The sequence below is a fragment of the Sarcophilus harrisii genome, chromosome 6, assembly GCF_902635505.1.
Source record: "Sarcophilus harrisii chromosome 6, mSarHar1.11, whole genome shotgun sequence".
Classification (NCBI taxonomy): Eukaryota; Metazoa; Chordata; class Mammalia; order Dasyuromorphia; family Dasyuridae; genus Sarcophilus; species Sarcophilus harrisii.
Window position 1 is genome coordinate 152,477,047 of NC_045431.1, and position 19,610 is coordinate 152,496,656.

The window sequence follows — 19,610 nt, forward strand, 5'->3', positions numbered from 1 at the left end:
GATGAAGCCTGTTGGGAAAGTGGGCCCCAAAAAGAGTAGAATGTTTGAGAATTTATATTTTTTATATATTTGGGCTGGCATTGCCTGGCCTCTGATTCTGGACAAGTCAACCAACTTGTGTATGCTCTCATTTTCCTCATCAACAAATGATAACCACACCTGCTCTTAATTTAGTGGGATGTTGTGAAAATAAAGTGTGACCTGTAAAAAGATCAAAGAATATCTTTTCCTTCATACAGAGTAAGTGGGTATTGTTACAGAAACAGTGGTCAATTTAAAAGCTGCAATCATACCTGCATTTCAAGCAATTTTCCATTTCTACACCATGTATTTGCTAAAAAATATGATAAGGTAGTATCCAATTGTAATTAAATCCTTCTTTCCATAAATGATACTGTTTGTAGGGGAAAGAAATCAAAGATAGTATATGCGCAGGTCATGGGACCTGGAGGAAAGTTGAGTGGCAAAGAGGATTATCTTGAAAAGTTCCTTTATTTAGTATGTTCCAGAAAAGTCCATGTAAGTAAAAAAATTTAAAACCCAAATAAATAGAGGTTCTTAACTATTTTGTGTCATGGATCCCCTTTGAGAATCTGGTTACGCCTTGGAATTCCTTCTCAAAGTAATGCTTTTATATGAACAAAATACAAAACATAGGATTACAAATGAAACCAATTATCTTGAAATGCAGCTATCAATTTTTTTCATTTTCAGCTCAAAGACAAGAACCACTGTATCTAAGGGTACTGAATTATAAAAGAATGCTTCTATAAAGTTTTATAAAATGCACAATTTGGAAGAAGCAGGGGAAAGGAAATCACATTTTAATTAATTTTATTTTTCTATGATAAATATTCAGATAAGGATTCAGTAGATTCATAACACAAAAATTCTGTTTTCATTTACACATTTGCAACTTCACTTTAATATTGCTTGTTCAAGTTACACGTACTTTTTTAAAACTGAATTTTCTCTCTGTAAGTTTGTACAAATATGCATATGTATATGTATATGTACATGTATATAACTTAAAATATCAAAAAATTTGTATTTGTGTCCTGTGCTGTACCTTTAATTTTCTTCTGTGTATTAAAAAAAAGTTTTTTTATTGAATTTTTTTCATATATCTTACCAACCTACCAACTCCTCCCTTTTATTCACCCCCACCACCATAGAAACTCATGCTTTCTAGATGTAAATCTGAGCTTTGAATTACCATCATAGGTCTGTGCAACCCATGAGAGAGGGAAAAAGTATGGCTAAATAGAGAAAATTAAGAAATTACTACCAATACAATTTTAGATCTCATTTTGGCCTGCCAAAATAAATGTTCCTACTACTGTTATTTTTCTAATCCTATAGCTCTTACCTGTGTCCAGTTTTTCTTCATTGTTTATTTCCATGACTACAAATTTTTCACAGACAGCAAATGTTGGCAAAGTAGAAGCAATAAACTGTCCAAACCTTGAAACACAGGAAACATAAAATAAAGAATGGTGTCCGTTTCACAAAAGATACTTTTTCCAGCCCAGTGACCAGCATTTGGTGTTTTATCAATTCTAGTTGAAAACTGATTAAATTAATACTTAATATTTTTCTTAGGAATCAAACCAATAACTCTAATAACTTGTTTTAAAATAAGTTTTAAAGATACAAGAATGAAACTAAAGACAGCAATTATCTGGAAATATGCAACATATCAAGTATGAATAAATATAAGTTACCCAATCTTAATTTAATTCATCTCTAAGTGCTGTACAGAGTTTTTTTAAAAAATTCATTTCTAATAGGCTCTCTATTAGATTATCTTACACTGGGCTGTTGTAAAACTTTCATTTCAAGGCTCCAACTATTTGTCTCCTCCATTCCCTGGCTGATAATTTCATCTAAGAAGATCAACATCATTTGTCTTATGTCCCTTTATGTTTTCTCTTTTATTCCTCAGAATCTTTTGGTCTTTATTCTCTCTTTTCCACAGGTTTCAGATAAAGAAGTGGTCCTATCTTTTTATCAAAACTAACTTCTCTACCTTGTCTTTGATTCTAGCCCATCTTGTTTTAATAATCAAGCCCTCTCATTTTTCATTCTTTCCTACATCTTCCCTTTGCCTACAAGCAAGCTTAGATCTAAAAGCCTGAAAACAAAACAACATATTCTTCCTTTCAGATTATTAGATATTCAAGGCATTGTGTACACACACACACACACACACACACACCCCTTTCCAAACTTCCAGAAAAAGTAGTCTATAATTTCTCATTGCCCATGCACTCCTCAAATCCCAATAAGCTAGTTTCTCTTTTATCAATCTATTGAAACTACCTTCTTTTAAGATCAATGATTTTTTTAACTTAGTATTTTGTCTTTATATTATCTATATTTCCCAACATAGTCCTACCTCCTCCCTCTCTACGATAGCCATGCAAATAACAAGAAAAAAAGTTTAGTTAAACTAAAATCAAAACCCAGTAAATTCTTATTTGCCCAGTATAATGGCCCTTTATCAGTTTCCACCATCCTCAGTGTTCATGATGCTCCTGATTCACTTCTTATCTTATTCTTATTCTGAGAATATCTTGGCTTTTTTTTTTCCCTCCTGTCTTCTAAGAATTATCCCTTGGATCATCTTTTTATCCTCACACTAAACTCTGTCCCAAAACCATCTCATTCATTCCCTTTTCTTCAATAAAATCATCGTGGTATAGAGCGCTGGCTTTAGAGTCAAGGAGATCTGAGTCCAAATGATGCATCAAATACATACTAGTTATATGACTCTGGCATCTTTCAGTCTTAGTATCTCCATTTGCAAAATGGTGATAACGATAGCATCTATAACACAAACTAGTTGAGAGGATCAGCTGAGATAACATATGTAGAACATTTTGTAAACTTTAAAGACCTGTGTAAGTGTTAGCTGATATTGTCACTATTACATGCCTCCAAATTTTCTATATCTAACTCCTATGTCTCTCTAAGCTCAGTTCCACATTTTTTAAATTCTCAATTTTTCCAACAAATAAGGAACATTTCCAAATACCTAACAGAAAATCAAGATTTTTTTTAAAAAAAATGCTAACCAAGTGCATATGAAATTATAGAAATTCATTTCATGCCACTAGCTTCTTCTTAAATAAAATCTATATAATAAAATCCATGTTACTTCCAAAACTGTCCTGCTCATCTGTGGGCAGTTTTGAAACTTCTGAAATTCCTTTTGTTCTTTAATGTGCATTAAAAAAAATATTCAGTGGTACTTTTTTTTTTCTTTCTTTCTTTTTTCCTTTTTTTTGCATCATTATCACTGATACCTCTTCAGTCTCCTTAAAAACTAAGAAAAACAAATAAGTACCATTATCACCACAAAAAAAAGGTCCTTCTATCAAAGAAGCATGAGTCACACAAAATGATATGATGGCCATGTTCAAAAACTCTTGTTTCCTTCTGTGATGGATTTTTTTGAATCCATCACCTCTCTGTCATGATGTAGGCTGAAAGCTTCCACAAAAAGCAGAGATGGATGATCATAATACTGATAAGAGATACTCAATCTCTCAAATTTGTTATGCTTTATAACGCTGTTGCTCTTGTATAAGTTGTTTTCCTGCTTTGACTCACTTCATTTTGTACCAATTCATACTAAACAGGATTCTCTGAAATCATTTTTTCTTATAATACATAATATTGTATTATATTTATAATGTAATGTGTTTAGTCATCCCTCAATTGCTAAGTACATCCTTATAGTTCTTTGTCCTTCCCCTACCCTCCAACCTCCTTAGCCAACTTTCACAGTTAGTTTGAGAGCATGAAGTTTATTTTGCTCACAGTTATTCCCTCTCCATCCTCCAGAAAAAAAAAGAAAAAGAAAATGAAGAAAATTTTGATAGACATAAGAAAGAAGTCTGAAAGTAAATAAGTGAAAAAGAATGAAAGAGTTACACCAATCAATTCTAACACTTCAGGTAAAGAATTCAATAATTTATCTTCTTCAATAAGACAACCTAGATATGAAAACATAGCATGAATGTCTACACTTAAAATCACACATGTGGTCTTGATTATTCTTTGCACAGCTTACTTCAGTAATTTCACTTCAGTACCAAATTAAATTTTTTTAAACGTCAGAAAAAAGTTTGTATTACCTGAGTAAATCATTGCTATTGGGAAAGCCTTGGAGTAAGTAGCTCAGCACATTACTAATAGCAACAATTGTGGGTTGAGACAAAGACATATCTCGAAGTGTAAGTAGCAGCTTTGGGATTAACTGAAATTCCCTCATTAATTTAGCATTCTTTGAGGCTTCACTGAAAGAGAAAGCAGTTTTAATGAACAGTTCTGGCTTCATTTCCAAACTATAATATTCCTTTACCTACTGAAAATTAGTTTAAAACATGGGTAATAACTAATACCTGGACTCTGTGAGTAGTTCAATGAAGTGTTCAAATAATGAAAGATGCAACTCATATGGTGCATGAAGCCAGACCTATAATATAAAATTAATAGTGGTGATTGTAGGCATATTTATTTAGTTTATAGATCATAACTTCTCTTAAAGCAGAGACTAAATTTTATCTCCATTTTGAATTGTCTCCAGAACCTAGAACAAAGATCTACATATAGCAGTGATGACTGATGATAAGTTTATCAAATTTGGTTCCCCTCAATTTTATCAATGTAATTAGTGAAACTGATTTGTTGATGATAAAATTATGCATTATTATTTCTATACATACTTCAAAATCACAAAGCAAATCTTGGAAGGCAGTTGAGTTTGGAATGATGGATGTCTCATGTCCACTATCAACAGTTCCCACCAAAGAGAAAGTCAAATGGAGAATGTGACTATTAAGAAGTGAACGTTTCTTTTTCAGCAGCATTGCCAATAACTAAAATAAAAGATGTGAAATACCAGTTGATAAAACATCTTGAATATTAAAAAATGCATACAGTAGAGAACATTATATACCTGATTACAAAGAACAAATTGAATAGGACTAAACAGATTTGTCTATTCTTTTTATATAAACTTTTCTGGAGCCGTTATACTTTTGAAAGACTACAAAAATTACAAAAACCTATATAATTGTTTTTCAAACTACTTTTTCATCTATTTCTAGAAATTGTGAACTAGAGCTTTAAAATATATGGTACAATACATAACAAAAAGAAATTTAAATCTCCAAATACTTGTTTCTCTGATCTATAGAAAATTTAGTCCTTTTCTAATCATATTTACATATAGTCATAGCCCCACTAAGATTTATCGAGGTGGGGTTGCAATGAAAATAGGGAGTGATTATAGACTTTTAGGAAATATATTTCAGGACCTCTAAAGAAAGTCAGTATGTGTCAACACATCAAGAACAGAATATATAATGATGCCAGGTACATGTGGCAACATGTCATTTATTTAAGCCAGGATCTTAGGCACCAATCCTAGTTTGGATAATTATGCTTCAGGAAGCATAATTTATTTGTGCTTATTTCACCATTTCACTAAACCAAATTCTCGGAAATCCAGAGCTATGCCATTTCTTCTCTGCAGCTATTTATGATCCAATGAGAATTTCAAAGTATGTAAAACCTATAATAGAATAATTTGTCTGACCAGGAAAAGTTTGATGAGTCAGAAGGAAAAAAATAATGAATATAAGATACTAATAACTTTGTTATCATTTCATACTTTTATAAGTATATGTAACGAATGAATTACAAGATTCTTGAGTGAATCTAGATTATATTTCTACTCTGTAGCTTGAAAAATACATTACTAATCATTATGAAAACAAAAGAAATTTTTACAAGGAAAAAAATAATAAAAATCTAAACTTCATATTTACATACCTGATAACCCTTGATTCTCTCCATTTCTTTACTGGCTAGTGGGTTACTCTTTACTACACAAACCAGGGCCTTTACAGCGGCATACAACCCTTCCACATCTGATGCCATGGCCACTAACCCCAAAATGGCAGCAGCCCCACCAATGTACTGTAAAGTCGTGGCAACGGGCTTAGGTACAAATGTTCTTACCCCTGAATAAAAGACAGTGAGAAATAATTAGGGCCAAATCTCCAATTTTAAAAAAATAATAAATATAAAGTAATGCAATCCATTTTGATGGCCCTTGGATATAAATTCCATATATCTATCCTTTTCCAAAATGATAATTATAATAAAATCAAGGTAATCCACACATAGTAGGTGATTAATAAATGCTTTTTTCATTCATTTATAAATATTGTGAATTGATTTATATAAAATGGATTGAACAATGCAAGAGATTATTTTTGCTGATTTGGTCTCACAATGATTAAAAAAATAAATGATTTGTGGAATTTTAGAATCAATTCCAGTAGGGGAATTGTTGACTTAAAAGTTGACTTTTAAGTGGCCATCGTCTCTAGAAAGCTCTTATAAAAACTATATCTAGAACTTGTCCATTAAAATTTGTCCTTGCACCATAACAGAAAGGATTCAGGTAGTACATTAGAATTTTTTAAAAAATATAATTTTCTAATTCTGAGAGAGAAGTGAGTCAATTCAGCACGAATAATAAAGAAGAAAGTCAGTCTCAGAGTCAGGAAAACCTAAGTTCAAGGCCTGTCTCTGGGCAAATCATTTACCTTCTTGTCCTTTAAGAAACTCTCTACAAGATGAAATCACAAGTTTGCCGCCCCCCCCCCCCCCCAAAAGACAAATAAAAAAGACATTAGAATTTTTCACTTTTAGGTGAAATTTGTGAGTATGCTGGTATAATAGGTTTTTAAAAGTTAGTGATTACTTGTGAAGAACATAATTTGTGGGCACATAATATATGCTTAATTAATTTTGACTTACATTAAGAGAGTAATATGGCAAGAATACCAAACTGAACCAGATTCTGAGATTAAATTTTCAATGTGAGCCTCTGAAATTGGTGAACAATACAAATCAGGGCTTGATTTATTGTTTTGTGGATTATCAAAACTTAAGAAAGTGATGAAGAAAATGTTAATAATGCAGATTAACCTTAAAGTGTGTCCTGTGTATATTTTTTTCAGAGAGCCAGTTGTTAAGCATTTATCAGCACAGCACTGGATAAGTGACTTAAACTGTTAGTGCCCCACGCAAATCTCTAAGACTGTATGTGACAGGTGAGTTGTTGATCTGTATTAGTGGAGGGAGTCTCCACACTGGCAATCCCTGACACTTATCAAAGATCAAAATAAAAATAAGAGAAAAAAAATGTTGTTAGAATAAAGAAAAAATGGTATCAATACACTTATTACAAAACAACAATAAATAACATGCCATCAATTACTAAAATTATGAGGACTGAAAAAAATAATGGATTTTGGTTACCATGATTTGACTTTCCAAATTAGTAAAGACTAGCTGAAATCACACATGCTGTTAAGTTAATCAGATTGGGAAAAAACTATATAATTCAATATTTTATCTATACAGTTTTAAATTTATCTTGAAATATCAAGAATATATTTTGTTTATTCAATTATCTTAAATGGACAAAAAGGAAAAAATTTTAAATTTCATTAATATTTTAAGAATTTTAAAGGTTAAGAAAACTTTTCCTTTTGTAAGATCAGATAACAGTAGCTCAGTTAACATTAAGGCCATTTTAGTATTATAAAATACCACTGAGTTCTAATGAAGGAAGTATATATGAGTTGGAAGAAAACTAACTCCTAATGTTTTAAGTTTTCCCTTTATACCTGGTTCCTTGAAGCAATTACAGCAACACTAAATTTGCATTTTTATCTGACCACAAAAATCACATATATTGTGATTCCAAGCACTGTGCTGCCCAAATTGTTATATTTATTTATTACTATAATCTACAAATCTGTTGAACCAAAACAAAGAAGACAAAGGATGCAATTTCAATTCAAAAAAGAAACTAGGATAAACTTCTGAACAAATGGATTATAAAAAGGAAATATAACAACTAAAAGAAAAAGGCAAAATAATTGCCATTATGAATGACAGCACCATGAGAGTACAAGAAAACATAAAGTAATTACTTCTCATTACTATACTTAAGATTGCCATATACACACAAAGATTCACAGCAGATCTCTCTCACCTAAATAGCCAATAAGTGCAGCACCAACAGTGCGTGCTGGCCCGTTCAGATGTCCGGCTGAGTTATGTAACAATTTCACAGGGGTAGCATTCTCATGGGAGGAAATGGCTAACTGTGGAACAGAAAAAATACATGATAAAAACTATCAATGGGAATATACAAGGATTCTTTTGCTTTAAAAACTAGACTTATTTTTTTAAAAAAATTTATTTTGCCTTCCAACAGGAAAGCAAGTAAGGAGTTTCTCATAAAAACATCTCAGTTAATTATATGGAAAACATGTAATTCTGAAGACCTGCTCAGATTACAGGGGGAATAAAACCACAAAGACAGAAACAAAGACAACTATTATTGATGTAGTATCAGAAAAGACTGAAGGGGTTTGCATCAAACCTAAATACAGGAGTTCAACTGAGGATATCCCAGAACCACCATCTGCTGCCTCCATTTCAATAATCAATAGTTAATATATTTTCTATAACTCAATGAACTGCGAAAGTCAGTGAACAATGTTTTCAAAATGTTTTAGATAAAATATATCTACATCAGAGGAAGGACTCCATGGGAATACATATGGGGCCTTTGTGGTTGGTTATATTAACTCTGAAGTTGCCATAAAACCCATAGGAAAAAAATGTATCAAACAGAAATCTTTTTTTTTTAAATCACAACCAAAAAAGTGTGAAGCAACTTGACAATGGCAAGAGATGTGAGCAGAGAATCAAAAGAGTGAGTTTTTGCTCTCCCTTTGTTGCCCATGAGTTGTATGAATCTGATAAAATCCATATTCACACTCATACAAACATATGGTGGGCAGGTATATGGGTTTTTGTACATAGGGAGAGTAATACAACCTATGAGTTTACTGGTAGGGGGACTTTATGGGTAAGAAACTCTCTCTTCCAATATCATTTGGCTTCTCTCTTATTTTTAGTTTAAGGGCATAGTGGTTAAGTGACTTGCCCAGGATGACATAGTCCTTGTTTTCTTGGATGAATCTCATGTAACCACATACTTTCCCTTGATCCTTGTCTAAGATCAGGAGCTGCAGGGAAAGGGCTGATTTACACTGGTCAAGGAGAGTTCCTGATACTGAGGACATTAAAGATCTCATCAGAAACAAACAAAAAAAAAGCAACACATATGTGGGAGTAGTTTTATTTTTTAATTCTTTTTTTTCAGTCAATATGAATTATTAATATTGCGACTCTTGGCTAGAACTTCATTTCCTAAGTTAAAAGATTTTAGAAGTCAATATAAATTGTCATAAGGAAAGCAGTAAACACTATTACTGCCCTAAACTAAAACTCTAGACAATCTTTAAGGAAATATGTGATTTTTTCTAACATATGCCAATTACAGTTTATCACAAAGTAATTCCCACTTACCTGCTTGGCAATGGCTTTACTATCTAATTTGTTGTAAACTTTCCTTATTCTTGCCACTGTGAGGGAAGACACAGAGACGGCATAGAGACCAAATGACACTTTTTCTTCTGGTACTAATGACACAGGGGATGGGATGCCACTTTCAGATTTGGAATCTTTACCTTCAAAATAAGAAATAACGAATGCAGCAGAATTAATTATCTTCAAAATAAAAACAGTAAGTGGGGCTACATAAAAATTACCATCTTTAGTGCAGAGATCAAAAAATGTATTTTCCAGTCTGTTGCTTGATTACTTGCTTTTTCACAAAGGAAAGCTTCCTATTTTATTATATTCAGAGGGAGCATAACAGGATAAAACACCTCTCCTCCCCAAGGGAAGTTCCAGAGTAATCAGTATGGCCTTGGAGTGAGGGATGGGGAGGCAGTGAGGTGTCCTAGTTTCAAAAGCTTGTGGGACTTGACAGCTATGTATTCACTCTCAAAATTGCTTTCTGAATCATGGCTGCCTCCTGTAAATTCCTTCTGCCATCTGCTGTTTTTCTGTTGAATTGCAGCAGCTAGTAGCAGAATTCAGAGAAGGTAACTTACCCAATTAAGATCTACAGGAGCTTATATTCAATAACAACATTAAATACTCCTAAGGTCAAATCTGACCTATTTATTCACTTTACTTCTCTTTTCCTGCCTCTCTGGGTATATGAAACTGAGAGAGTAAGTTCCTTTCACCTTCCATTATGTTCCTGGAAAATGGCACTAGAACTATAGAGATTACTTTGGAGTTTAATTGAACAAAACTGATGAGAAAGGTGTGGATGCCAACTTTTGTTGTTACTCCAGCTATGCTCAAATATGCTTTTCCAATTATTTGACTTTACACTCTAAATTTCATTTTGGATCAATATATTTATTTATTTAAGTAAGGCTATAAATAAGTATTTATTATTTAAGTTCAAGAACAGGTTAGAAAGGAGGGGGGTCAATACATTTATTAGGTACAATGAAAGACTATATCATTTTAAAAATCTATGATTTCTTTGAATTGGGCATATTCTCCATTATAGCATAAGCCTATAATTTATTAGACAATAACTTTGTGGCAAAAAATTCAACCAAAGTGATAAAACAGCTCTGTCAAAGAAAAAAAACCTTGGTCTAGATCAATTTGCACAGGAACTCATGGTAAACATTTAATGGCCAATTAATATAATCCTCAACAATAAAAAATGCACTTTACCCAAAGCTTTTTTTTTTTTTTTTTTGGTTAAGGCAATTGGGGTTAAGTGACTTGCACAAGGTCACACAGCCAGGAAGTATCTGAGATCATTTGAACTCAGGTCCTCCTGACTTCAGGACTGATGCTCTATCCCCTGAACTACCTAGCTGCCCCCCAAAGTTTTTTTTTTAAGCAAAAGACAAATATGTTCTAATACCAAAACTAAGATAAATAAAAGAACAAAGAGTTATAGATAAATTTAATGTATATTAATTCAAAAGTTTTAAATAAAATCCTGGCAAGGTTACTATACAATATATCCAGAAAATAATTTAATATTATCAAATTGGATTTAGACTAGGAATTCAAAGATGGTTCAACACAAGGAAGTAAGATCATGCAAATAATACAAATAAACAATAAAACTAAATTATCTGTTTCCTTGGAAATAGAAAAAACCTTTGATAAAACACAGCACTTATTTATATTAAAAACAAAACATTCATAGAATATGTTGCAAGGAAGGTGTCCCTTCTTTACTATGTTCAAAAAGAAGATATCTAAAACTAACAATTCCATTTGAAAAGGAGAAATAATGGAAGCTCTCCTGACTTAAAGAGGGATAAAAAACAAAGATACCTTCTATATACTACTGTTTGATAACAAAGGACAAAGAGTAAAACTCAAGTTAAAAACCCTGGTACAATTAATCTATCAATTTTATAGGATATCAATCAAATTACAATTCAGATATTTCTAAGAACTAGAAATAACAACAAAGCTTATTAGGAGCAACAAAAGTTCTAGAATCTGCAAGGGAAATAAAGAAAAGTAGGAAATAGGGGAATATAATATCACACACTAAACTATATTATGAAGGAATAAATCATAACATTGATAGACATCAAGCAACAGAAAAAGTAGTTTGGGGAACAGACTAGATAAGTAAGAACCAAAAGTATTAAGACAAATTCAATGTGTTACAAAGATTAAACTCTAAAAGAATACTTGATATGAGTATGAAAGGGCACACAGCACAAACAGTAAGTAAATAAATATAAGTAGAAGGTATTATCTTTTCTGTCTTTATAAAGTTAAGTAAAAAATTATTTTCTTCCTTTTTTGCTTTGGTGAGGTTATTGGGGTTAAGTGACTTGCCCAGGATCACATAGGTAGGAAGTGTTAAGTGTTTAAGGTTGCATTTGAATTCAGGTCCTCATGATTTCAGGGCTGGTGCTCTATTCACTGCCCCTAAGTGAAAAATTCTTAACCTAAGGATAGAGACGATGATAAAAGAAAAATTATACAATTTCAGTTATAGAAAATTAAAAAGGTTTCTTTCACATGAACAAAACTGATTCAAAGAGACAAAACAGTGGCAGATGAGAAAAAAAAGGGCAAATATACTGATCCCTCAATATTTAAATATTACAGAGGTTATGTCTTTTTCTCCCAGAGGCTATTTTTAAATAGGGGTTAAAAAAAAAAAACAAACAGACTCAGAATGACTAAGAAACATTTTCCAAGACATATATTAAAAAAAAAAAAAATCAAAGAATATCAACAGTTTTCAAAAGAATACAAACTTTTAACAATCCTATGAAAAATGTATAAGAGAAATGCAAATGAAAACACCTTTGAAGATTCACCCTGCATTCAAAAAGTGGGCAAAGATGACAAAAATAAAGACCACTATGGAAAACAATTTGGACTTATGGAACAAGAAGCCAAACTATTCATATCTTAGACCCAGGATTCTTCCTCTAGGAATATATGCCAAGGATGTCAAACAGAAATGTGTAATACTTATTCACAGAAGCTCTTTTTTTAAAAAAAAGTATCAAAGGACAAAAAATAAAGTATCTGCCCGTCAATTGAATAATGGCCAAATAAGTTGTGGTAAAAATTACTTTGAGAAATTCAGAATAAAGGAATGCTTCTAAAAACAAATACAAAATGTAGTAAGAAACAATTATATATAGATACAGACATGCATATCTATACCTATCTATCTATCTATATACATATATACATCTATATAAAGGCTACAAAAATATAAGGGAAAAGAGCATTGAAGAGGAAGTCAAACTAATAAACTGTTTAAAAATATTACCAAAAGAGAAGAGGCAAGCAAAATCAACAAACATTTACTAAGTCATTACTATGTTCCAGGCCCTACAGTAAGCTTTGGGTATATCAATACAAGAAGGACATTTCCTGCACTCAAGAGCTTACATTCCAATGGAAGAAGACAAACTATTAAAGAAATCAGAAAAGGCAAGAGGATCAAAAATGATAAGAAGCTGAAGTTCAAGGCAAATAAAATAGCTGAACATACCTTACTCCTCTTGGCAGAAAAGAAAAAAATACACAGAGGGACAAGATACTGTATGTCTTAGAGGATAAAGTTGTGTACTTTGCATTTAACTGTTTTTTGTTGTTGTTGTTGTTGCTGTTAAGAAATACTCAATTCTAGAGGTAGATTGAGCTAATATCCAGAAATGAAAGTCATAAATAACAAAAGTATCCAGAAAATAACTTATTTCTAAGGAGGTTTCAGTTTGATCTAAAAAACAAAGTTCTCATTAATAGGAACTGGCCCAAGGTAGACTGGCTACTTTAAGTGTGAGGGAATGAAGAAGAATGGGTTCCCTAATATTAGTAACATTTAAGCAAAAACTTGTCTGCTTGATTCAAAGACTCCAAGACCTAATCTAGAAGAGGAAAGTTAAAGCAAAAATCTTTTAATGAGATAGTGATCCAAATTTTAGAGCTCTCTAGTAGAAGGGTGAGTTACTAAAGAATGAAGCATGCTCGCTCATGTGCACGCGCGCGCGCGAGCACACACACACACACACACACACACACATCACACTTGTGAACTCCTTTCATTACTTCTCCAACCTCCCCTAAAACATATTCTTTGTCTTCACTCCTGCTCAAACTTTTGTGTTCTCGCTTTCCAGATTCACTCCTATAGTTAACCAATTCACAATTCTACACTGAATCACTTGTCCCTCATTTTTAGTGACATCCATGTTTTGCCAAACCCTTAGCCTGGATTAATCCCAAAATTGCTCTCCTCCACTCCTACTCTTAAACTGCTAATAGGAACTGAAGGATATCACATAACTAAGTTGACTGGGTCCACAAATTTATACTTTTTATCCAATTTCAACTGAGCCTACTACTCAGCAAGCTAGTTCTCTAACTCCTCCCTAAATGAATCTCTCTCCCACTTCCAAACCTTTGACATCTTTCTTCATTCTCTCTAGATTTATTCTAGTCCTTTATGAAAAAAAAAAATGACCCTTTAATCCCTCTCTCTTCATGCATCAGATTGCCATTACAATTCTCCCTAATCTCTCTCTAAACTTCCATCTCTTCCTATCCCCTGGTTCATTCTTCATGCCCACACTTTCCCAACACTGAAAAAATTTACTGTCCCCCATATCTCTCTACCACACATCTTCTTTGTTCTCACTTCTCAATTCAATTGCTTTTCAGATACCTCAAATTAGATGTCCAGTAGACATCTTAAATGAAATATGTCCAAAATAGAATTTATAATCTTTCTCTTTAAACACTTCCCCCTTTCTGCTTTTCCTGTTACTGTAAAAGATAACACCACCCTTCCAGTCCCTCCCGCTGGCAATCTAAGAATCTTCCTGGATGCCCTACTCTCTTTCACCCCCGTATTCAAGCTGTTCCCGAGACTTATCAAATTCCCCCTTACAACTCTCCATATCTCTCTTTTATCATTTTTGTATTCCTACTGCTTGGCATACTGCCTGGTAAATAGCAAGTGCTTAATTAGAATTTTCTGACTGGCTGACAAGGTACTTGATAACCTGACTTCCAATCATACCGTTCAATTTCTCTATCCAAAGTAGTCTGTCTGAGACTTTTTTCCAAACCTCTTCATTTCTTTCAAATCTCCATTCAAATGACATTTTCCACATGCAGTGTCCATGTCAACTTACTTTGTAATTGTTCTTATCCACTTTAAATATATATAATTATGTCCATATTACATTTCCCAAAAGATTGAAAGCCATAAAGGTAGAAATATTTTCATTTTTTTTCTCTTTTTAACCCAGTGCGTGCCTAATACACAGTACCTCATCTCTAACTGCCTACTAGACATTTCAAACTGAATGACTCAGAGAAATCTCAAACTCAATGGGTACAAATCAAGTCTACTTCCCTTCTAAACTTCTCTATTTCTGTTGAAATACTTTTGTATCTATTTCCTTCTTTGTCCCTCAGGTTCATAATCGTCACATTATCTTATTCTTACTTTCCTACCTTCAACTCAAATTTCTAATCAGGTGATTTTAATTCCATGATACCTTTTGTATTCAACTCTTTTTCTCCATTTATTTGTTTGGGTTGTCACCCCGTCTGTTGCCATGGACTCCTAATTGGTATCTCTACTTTGCTTCTTCCCACTCAGATTTATCCTCAATATAACTAATTACCAAGATGATAGAACCATGTGACTCCCCTATTTAATCAATGAAAATCAATGACTCCCTATTTCCTCTAGAATCAAGTATAAATTATTCCACCTGATTTTTAAAGCCCTTAACAATGTGGACCAAACACACCTTTCCAGTTTCATTTTATATATTACCTTTGCATTTTCCTGCATTTTGGGGCCAGTCACAAGTGACCTTTTCTCTATTCTTTATATATCCCACTACATGTTTATCTCCTTGTTTTAGCAACAGCCATTCTTTGTTCTCAATTTATCTTATAAAAATCCCATTTCCTTCAAAATCTTAATTAAGAACATTCGATATCAAACACGTTTCCTTCCATACCTTCCAAATACTAACGTCATCCTTAACTATCTTGCATCTATTACATCTTTATAAACAAATGGATTTATTTTGCAATTTATTATATAGTAACATAGAATATATGTATGTTCTACTTAATCAATTAATGAATACTAATTAAGTACCTCCTATGTGTTAGACACTGTGCTAAATGCTGATGATACTCCAAAAAAAAAAAATAGACCAAAGGGAGTGTCTGCTCTCAAGAAGCTCACAATCTAATGGGGAAGACAATAAGCAAATACATATGTACAAACTATATACAGAAAAAAAGAAAGAAAGAAATTAATAAAAAGCTAGGCACTAGAATTAAGAAGGGTTAGGAAGACCTTCCTGTAGAAGATAATATCTTAGTTGAGACTTGCGTAAGTCAGGAAAGTCAGTGGTCATAGGTAAGAGGAAGACTATTCCAGAGAAAATGCTGGGATCCAAGAGATGGAGCATCACTCCAGATGGTCAGTATCACTATACTGAAGAATATGTAAGGAGGAATATATTTTAAGAAGACTGGAAAGGTAAAAGAGGACTTTGTTATGAAGACCTGTGAATGCCAAACAAAGTATTCTACTCCTGGAGATGACCAGGAGCCTCTGAAATTTATTAAATAGGAGTAGTGTTGATGTGTGTCATAGATGAATCTAGCTAAGGTTTAGGGCAATCACTTTAGGGGCCAAAGGACGGATTAGAGAAGGAAGAGACTTGAGGTAAGCAGACCCACTCACCAGCAGGCTACTGCAAGAGTCTGCAAAAGAGTGGTCAAATTGTCACAGGAGGGAAAGGGGTATATTTGAGAGATGCTGCAAAAATGAAATCAACAGATCTGATATGGGAGGTAAGAGACAGTGAGGAGTTGAGGATGACACAAGGTCTGCAAACCTGAGGGACCAGGAAGATAATGTTGTTTCCTTCTGAGTAGAGAAGGTAAGAAAAGTGGGAGGTTTAGATGGAAAAACAATCAGCACTGTTTTCAGCATGGTGAGCTTAAGATGTATAATGAATACCCAGGTTGAGATGTCTAAAAAGCAGATGGAGATGAGAGATTAGAGGTCAAAAGGGAGGCTGGGCAGGATAGGAAGATTTAAGCATCATCAGCATAGTGATAAATTAAACTCATGGGGGCTGATGAAACCAACAATGAGGTAAAATAAATAGCAGAAGAGAAGAAGACTTAGATCAGAACCCTAAGGGACATCTATAGTTAGAGAGTATCATTTAGATAAGGAACCAGCAAAAGAAGGAAGAAAAAGAACAGCCTGATAGGTAGGAAGAGAATTAGGAAAGTGTGTTATTATGAATACCTAGAGAGAGGAGAATATTATCAACTGGGTGAAAGGCTGAAAACAGCTGAGAAAATGATGTGAGAAATTCAGTAGAACTGACAAGTAAGAGATTTTAATTAACTTAAATTAATGATGTAATTTTGGAAAGAGCAGCTCTGGTGGAAAGATGAAATTGGAAGCCAGACTGTAAGAGGGATTAAGAAGTGAGAAGAAGAAGAAGAAGTAGAGACACTGATTGTAAATTACTTTTTCAAGTTTAGCTACAGAAAAGAGAAGAAATATAGGATGACATAGAAGGATAAAATAATATTTTCTGAGGATGAAGGAAACAAAGGCAATAGGAAAGAAGCCAGTAGACAGGGAGATTGAAGATAAGTGATAAAGTGGGGAAAACAGAGAGAATGATCTGGGCAGAGGAGGTAATCTTAATAAGGAATAAGGTTACCACATCATGTGAGACAGGTGAAGGAGGAGATAATAGAAGAAGATACCCACTGATATGAGATGGGAAAGAGGCTAGAGGAAGTTTGTAGAAAATGGCCTCAATTTTTTCTGAGGCCATTTTGGGCAAGCTTTTCAGTTGAGAAGGTAGGAGGAACCCTGAGTTTAGAAGAGATGAAAGAGAAAGAGACAGAGACAGACAGAAAGAGAGAGACAGAGAATAATATTCTTGTTGTTCTTATAAGAACAGATTGTTTTATTAATTGTATTTTTATTCCCGGTGCTCTGAACATAGCAGGTATTAAATAAAAGCTTGTTGGATAATTTGTAAATGTTTTTTGATTGACTGACAATGTACACAATTCATGAGAACTATTTTAAGAATCATTTAAAGGAGGAATTTTAGCTAAGAGGGACAAGGGTACTTACATGGGACATGTACAGCCTGAAAGCTTCCAACATAGTTTGGTCCTAGTTCATAAATGATATTAACACTTGAAATAGGCAAAACTTCTTCTAAGAAATGTGTGGGTCCCAGGCGCCATACTAATGAAGCAAGCTGGCGTTGAGCAGGTGGTGTGCCAATGTAGGCATATACTGTGCTGACAACAGGTGGATTTGCAGAACCTGAACCCCCTGGAGTACTGTGAACATAATGAAGCTATAAAGAAAAATGAGAAGAAATGAATCAGAACAGAAACAGGTATGCCAGAAAAGAAAACGAGTAAGTTTAACTTATGTTTACTAAACTTATACCTCCATCCCCCCAAAATTCAGTGGGTTCTCTCACACTGTGCAAAAGACCAAAGTACAGTTAATGACAGGAAATGTAAGGGCAAAGGCCAAATCTGTGTGTTCCAGCAGCACCAGAACCTCTGCTCTGAAGGTAGAGACCAAAGCAAAAGACAAAACTGCTATCTAGCTCTTACTAAACAGATGGCAACAAAACAAGAAAGATGAAGGAAAACCAGGAGTAGATTCAAGATGTGCAACACATATTATGTTTCTTTTGAAATTACATTGTAAGGTTGCAGCAAAAGGTCAGCATCTCATCAAGGCATTAAGATGCAATAATTCATGTTTTTGTTATAGTATGTGTTACTGTGAAAATGAATGCACATGTATACACACACACACACACACACACATCCCTTACTTTCCAAAATCCTGTACACCACATGTTAATTTCAGATTTCAAGGCACATTACTGCTAATTTATATGAAGCCAAAAATTATTATTCAATTAAATTTTAGCAAAAAAGGTAATGGGATTGTAGGAGTGAAAAAGTTGACTAAATTTTCCACTTTTCAATTTCATGTCATATTCTCAGAGAATTATTGAATATAATTAATCTTTGCTTAAATTTTTTCTATTAAAAATCTTTATATAATTACCGTAGAGTTCTATAAAGTGGTCTGAACTTGTATAAACTCACAAAATACATAAGGATATGGAAAATAACTTATAAAGAAGGAAACACTTGAGTAAGGCAACATGGACAGTAAAGAGCCACTGCTGGGGGAAAAAACAACCACCACCAAAAACTAAACATTAATTGAGTTTTTAAAACCATACTTCAGTTTTACTTTAAGCAGTAAAATTAAAGATAAAGCTTAAACACAAAGAAAATACCAAATAATTTTATCTGTACAGGAAAACCAAAGGGAAAAAAACACAGAACATATTTTGGTAAAGTGTGCATAGCATTACTTGTTTGTTGAAGGAGAGCTTTTAACATGGCCTTTTGCTCTATTGACTAAAGTTTTTTTGGGAAGAACAATGAAGACACAACTCTATACCACTAAGCCATTTGAGGAACTCGAAAGACATGGTCTGCTGTTTGTGAAAGTGTCTGCTTCTCATATTTCATTGAGATCTCTGAGCTTTCATAAACATTTTATAAGTAATGAGAAGTGGTGCTGTCTAGGGGAAGGAGTGGGGGAAGAGAGGAAGAAAAATTTGGAACAAAAGGTTTTTCAAGGGTGAATGTTAAAAACTATGTTTGCACATATTTTGAAAATAAAAACCTATTATTTAAAAACATATTAATTAATTCAGAAAAAAGTGATGAGAAGTAGGTGAATAATTTTTGATATCTTCTTAGTCACTTGCTCAACCTACTAATAATCTGATCTTTTTGATTATCTTGGAATTGTTCCCTCTGAGACAGTTTAAAAATTATTTTTCAACATGATAGTATTCTTAAAATCTAATAAGCAAAGACAGCCTTTTTTTAAAAACATGATTCTACTTCTGCAAATACAACCTTTCCTTCATTTTTACTTTTATACTCCTTTTCAGACCTTACATGGAAATTCTTTCCCCATCTGTCACATGTGATCAGGGATTTAATAA

The 19,610-nt window shown here is 33.2% G+C and overlaps 1 protein-coding gene across 8 annotated transcripts in view; it reads right to left on the reverse strand.

Moving 5' to 3' along the window:
- The window catches only part of WDFY3 (WD repeat and FYVE domain containing 3), a 310,689-nt gene that overhangs the window by 103,410 nt on the left and 187,669 nt on the right, over nt 1–19,610 (reverse strand). For all 8 annotated transcript variants that reach the window (XM_031942903.1, XM_031942898.1, XM_031942901.1 and 5 more), the window contains 8 exons: nt 17,684–17,915; nt 9,475–9,635; nt 8,087–8,198; nt 5,845–6,035; nt 4,734–4,886; nt 4,410–4,483; nt 4,143–4,304; nt 1,370–1,464 (listed from right to left, as the gene is read on the reverse strand). In XM_031942903.1, the coding sequence (XP_031798763.1) occupies nt 1,370–1,464; nt 4,143–4,304; nt 4,410–4,483; nt 4,734–4,886; nt 5,845–6,035; nt 8,087–8,198; nt 9,475–9,635; nt 17,684–17,915 (1,180 nt within the window). The remainder of the gene's footprint in view (nt 1–1,369; nt 1,465–4,142; nt 4,305–4,409; nt 4,484–4,733; nt 4,887–5,844; nt 6,036–8,086; nt 8,199–9,474; nt 9,636–17,683; nt 17,916–19,610) is intronic.